Source organism: Trichechus manatus, unplaced genomic scaffold, assembly GCF_000243295.1.
Source record: "Trichechus manatus latirostris isolate Lorelei unplaced genomic scaffold, TriManLat1.0 scaffold01705, whole genome shotgun sequence".
Classification (NCBI taxonomy): Eukaryota; Metazoa; Chordata; class Mammalia; order Sirenia; family Trichechidae; genus Trichechus; species Trichechus manatus.
The window spans coordinates 1-4532 of record NW_004445641.1 but is presented as its reverse complement, the minus strand read 5'-3'; the positions used below and the strand labels follow the sequence as shown (position 1 = coordinate 4532).

General features: G+C 35.7%; 1 protein-coding gene across 1 annotated transcript; it reads right to left on the bottom strand.

Annotated features, from left to right (window-relative positions):
- Window positions 1-458: 458 nt before the first annotated feature.
- On the bottom strand, window positions 459-3958 carry LOC101343577 (synaptonemal complex protein 3-like; the record flags this gene model as incomplete). Its single annotated transcript, XM_004391165.1, has 5 exons — window positions 3832-3958; window positions 3573-3642; window positions 3365-3399; window positions 1764-1881; window positions 459-583 (listed from the first exon to the last, which is right to left on the bottom strand). Coding segments are annotated over exons 1-5 (475 nt in total), but the record flags the coding sequence as incomplete, so codon positions are not given.
- Window positions 3959-4532: the final 574 nt, after the last annotated feature.

Sequence of the window (4532 nt, the reverse complement as noted above, 5' to 3'; positions counted from 1 at the left end):
CTGGAATTATTTATGTCAAGTAATGTATTCCTCTTTTGTACTTCAGCAAATTTCTGTCACTTGGAACTGCAAGGATCCCAACCAATATAGGATGGCATTTGCCTATGGAGTCCCTTGGATCTAAGCTAACTGCTTGGCTGCAAAGCAAAAGGTTGGAAGTTCGAGTCCACCCAGAGGTACCTCGGAAGAAAGGCCTGGTGATCTGCATCCCAAAAAATCAGACCTTGAAAACTCTACAGAGAACAGTTCTACTCTGACACACATAGGGTCGACATGAGTCGGGGTCAGCTTGACAACAACTCTTTTTTTCTATTTGCCTACACTTCTCTGGTTTACAGTCACCAGGGCCAAAACACACAGCCAACAATGAGTAATGGAACTGACCTCAGTTCCCAGGATCTACTACATGCCTAGGTGTTGCATTCATTCCTATTTGAGACTTAGTTACAAGACATTACTTATAAAGCCAAGCCTGATACTGACAGTTAGGTGTTCTTCTTGTTCCTTAGCTTTCTGCACATCTATATCCCACTGCTGGAACAAAGTCAGAAACTGCTGAGAGCATTTCATAGTAAGATCCTCCCTGTAAAACAATAATGAGAACTGTCATATCTCATACCAATATGAAAAAGTATGCACTTTGAAAATAAAATTGATTTGATTAATATGTACACATATTCCAGTCAATATGGTCAATGCTGGGTCAGCAATATTGGAAAGACATTTGATATTTAAAAATTAGGGATCATTTCAAAAGGCAAGCTTATTTGTTCCATTCTTTTTATACTATAATTTATACTATAAAAGAAAATGTGAATAACAGCAACTTAAATCTTCAGATGGGAAACTTGAAAGTAAAATGAATAATTTACTGATTCCAAACGTAGTTTTTCCTTATCAGGATAATAGAGAAGCTATCTCACATACTTTAGCTCTTGAAAAGTAAATGTATACATATGTATATGTAAATTTTCCAGAAAAATTCATTTTATTTCCAAGAAGTTTCATTTTCATTTTCTCTGAATGAGTAATATGTAGGTTCCTGCATGATAAATAGATCTAATGAAGTCTATTTATCATATAAGATTTCCAAACAAGAATGTTTCATTAACTTTTTCCCCAATTTGACACAACAAATATTTTGTACAAAAGGATAACTCAATTCTGCTAAAATATTTACAATATTTACAAGTTATTTACAATATAAGACTGACCTCTTACCACATTACTAAGTAAACTTAACTATCACAAGACTAATGGTTTGACATTTATTTTTATTCAGCTTGTATATTTCTGGAATTAACATAAATACGTTTAGAGTAAGAAACCCGTTGCCATCGAGTCAATTCTGACTCATAGTGACCCTATAGGACAGAGTAGAACTGCCACATAGGGTTTCCAAGGCTGTAATCTTTATGGAAGTAGACCGCAACGTCTCTCTCCTGAGGAGCGGCTGGTGAGTTTGAACCGCAAAGTGCTTAACCACTGCACCACAAGGGCTTCTTACAGTAAGAAAACCCAACTGTTATGTTAAAGGGGAAAAAAGGTATCTTTACTGATTTGTAGGAAATATGCCTCAATTTAGTGAAAGAATGAGGCTATAGAAGTAAAGAATTTATTAGCTTAGAGAAAAATCAAGCCAAATATATTTCACTAGAGACTCCAATAAACAGAAGATAATAGTGCCTTTCTCAAGTAATTTGCACCCATGAATACTAAGAATTGATACAAATATTGTAGCTCTAAAAAACTAGCAACTTTACCTTTGCTCTTTTTGTGTTTTCCAAACATTCTCAATTTTCTCCTTACTGATGTCGATAGCAGCACTGGTATTCATTTCTAATCTTCTTCTCTTTGCAAGAAGAACCTCAGTAATGTCACCTATATTGAAAATAGTCATTAAAATTTATGCTGAATACTACTTAGTGTACACATACTCAAATTAATATGGGTACTGTTGGGTCAACAATACTGGAAAGATTTGATATTTAAAAATTAGGCATTATTTCAAAAGGCAAGCTTATTTGTTCCCTTTCTTTTTTCTGTGAAAATATTCAGTTACTAGTCTCCCAATTCTAATTTTTCTCATTGCAGAAAAATTTTTAACATACAGGTAATTAAAAAAAAAAATAGGCTAAGAAAACACTTTCTATTTTCCAAAATATCTGTAAAGGGTCTCAAAGACTGGCTTTAATTTCCCTGTGAGAAAGCAGTAAATATTTTCCAATTTAAAGGACACATGCAGATGACATACTGTTAGAACTTATTGTATAAAACACACAAAATATTCTATTTAATAGTCCCGGAAGGATAAATAATTAAATCAAGTAAGAAAATAATTTTAAAAAATCTAGTCAGTGAAGCTTTAAATACACTTTACTAAAAGAGAAAATGACCATAGTTAGAAAAATTCCACGTTAAGTAAATAAATAAATTCATTCAAGAACACTTGACTAAAAATACTTCTGAGGAGCTGTGTATATGACATTTTTACCTGTAAGCGCTTCATTTCATACACTGTTTGATACTTCAGACAATGCTTTGCTACGCATATGATTTTATGCTATGGATCTAACATCAGTACTTATTTTTCAGTAATCATGAAAGAGCTTGCACTATTATAGAAGTATTTTATACTTCCAGTATGTATCTATAATAATTTATATGAAAACTCACAAAACAAGCACTTTTTCACCACCAAATACAGCAAAGCTTTCAAAAATACTTGCTATAATACTTATCCATATAAAAGAGCCAAAAACTGAGTCTGACTTATTTTTAGATTTATTATCCTCTAGCACAATTAATGTAACTTAACTAATATAGGACACACTAAGTTAAAAGTTAGGGCTTTTTGGATCTGATTACACATCCATCACCAGTTAGCAAAGCTGTCTTTAGTTCTCCATTAAACAGCATACTAATTTAAAAATAGAGGGTTATTTTAGAGGTTTCAGTTTACACTGTGTCCCCCAAATAAACATAGAAAAGTCATAGAAAATAATCACACTGAGAAAATTAAAAACTGATGTAAGATTTATCGTGTAAACACAAAGAAGGATAGCGGTTTTTCCCATTCATTTATTTCTAATACTGCATTATCCATTATATTCATACATGTATAAAAAAGCAGCATTCTCACCTCACATAAACAATTGTGTATTGTGTGTTCACATACACAATTAGAAAAGTTAAGTGAAGAAATCTGTGAAGACTGAATCACACTAAAAATCTATGCAAAATTCTATACATGACAACAAGGCATTAAATACCAGTCTTGTAGCCCACCGACTAACACTCCCTTTATCCAAGTTATATGACTTACAACAATTTTGTTTAAATGTCAATATCTCCTAAAACTTACCTCCAAGAGGTTTCAATACATCCTGTAGTTCGTCCCTGTGAGGAAATTACATGAACAATTTTTAATTAAGGACACAAAAAATGGCACGCTTTCTTGGGAAGAAACAGCCCATGTCAACTGTTTTACATACAATACTTGCTAAATGAAACAAAGTAGACTTTTCTTAAAGTACTTGACCAGATAGGCAAATATTGCTTGAACACATTACCCCACTTCCTCCTCAACTGGTTCGGCAGATGGCGTTTTTCCTCCATTATCATCAGTTACTGGAGTCTTCCCTTCATTGAAAAGAAAAACATTTTTAAATTAAGTATGCTATACTGGTAATTTTTAATGGCATCATATCTACATTTTGGAGGCTTATAGGCTTTTTGCCAACATAAGATTTTAATGTAAATTTAAAAAAATGAAAAAAAGTAAAGTGTGTCCTATGTGCCACACTTGCCAAGATGTTAGGGACACTGTACCTTCCTTCTCAACCTGCTCAGAACCACTCAGATCTTTTTTCTCTTCTTTGTCATTGGCTCCCATATCTGAATCCTTCGTCGTGCTTCTCCCAGGTTTCCCCACTCCGTTTTTTCCATTGGATGCCATAATTAGATTCTGTTGGCTGACTTAAAAAACAGATCGCTTAAACTTTCCGAGTTCAAACACGCTATTTAAACAAATGGGTAACTTTTCATAGCAGAGATATTGCACAAGGGTCGTCTCGGTTAAACAACAAGCTTTGCAGTATACTCCTTTCTTTTGTTGGACCAGGAGGTGACAAAGGTGACAATGACAGGGTCAACCCTGACTCCACACGGGGACATGTAAGTTTCGGTCCTGCCTCTGCCAGATTCCAGCTGGCTAAATAGGGCATATCCGTGTCACAAAGTGACAACATGACAGCTGGGGGCCACCCTAACAGACACATAAAATAAAGACTTGTGGCCACTTGGCTTCAGAGAGTGAACGCCCACACAGGCCTTGACAACATCTCCAGGGTACAAACGTGGTGCCCTTGGTCACCTGTCATGATCCCTGAGGGGACGAAGCCCCCTCCCTCTCCATCCCCCCTCCCCTCTCCCCATCCCTCCCCCTTTCCTGTCCTCCCTCCCTCCCCAGGCCCTGATCAACCTACCTCCCTGCTCTCCTGTCCCCCTCCCTCCCCCTCTCCAGTCCCCCC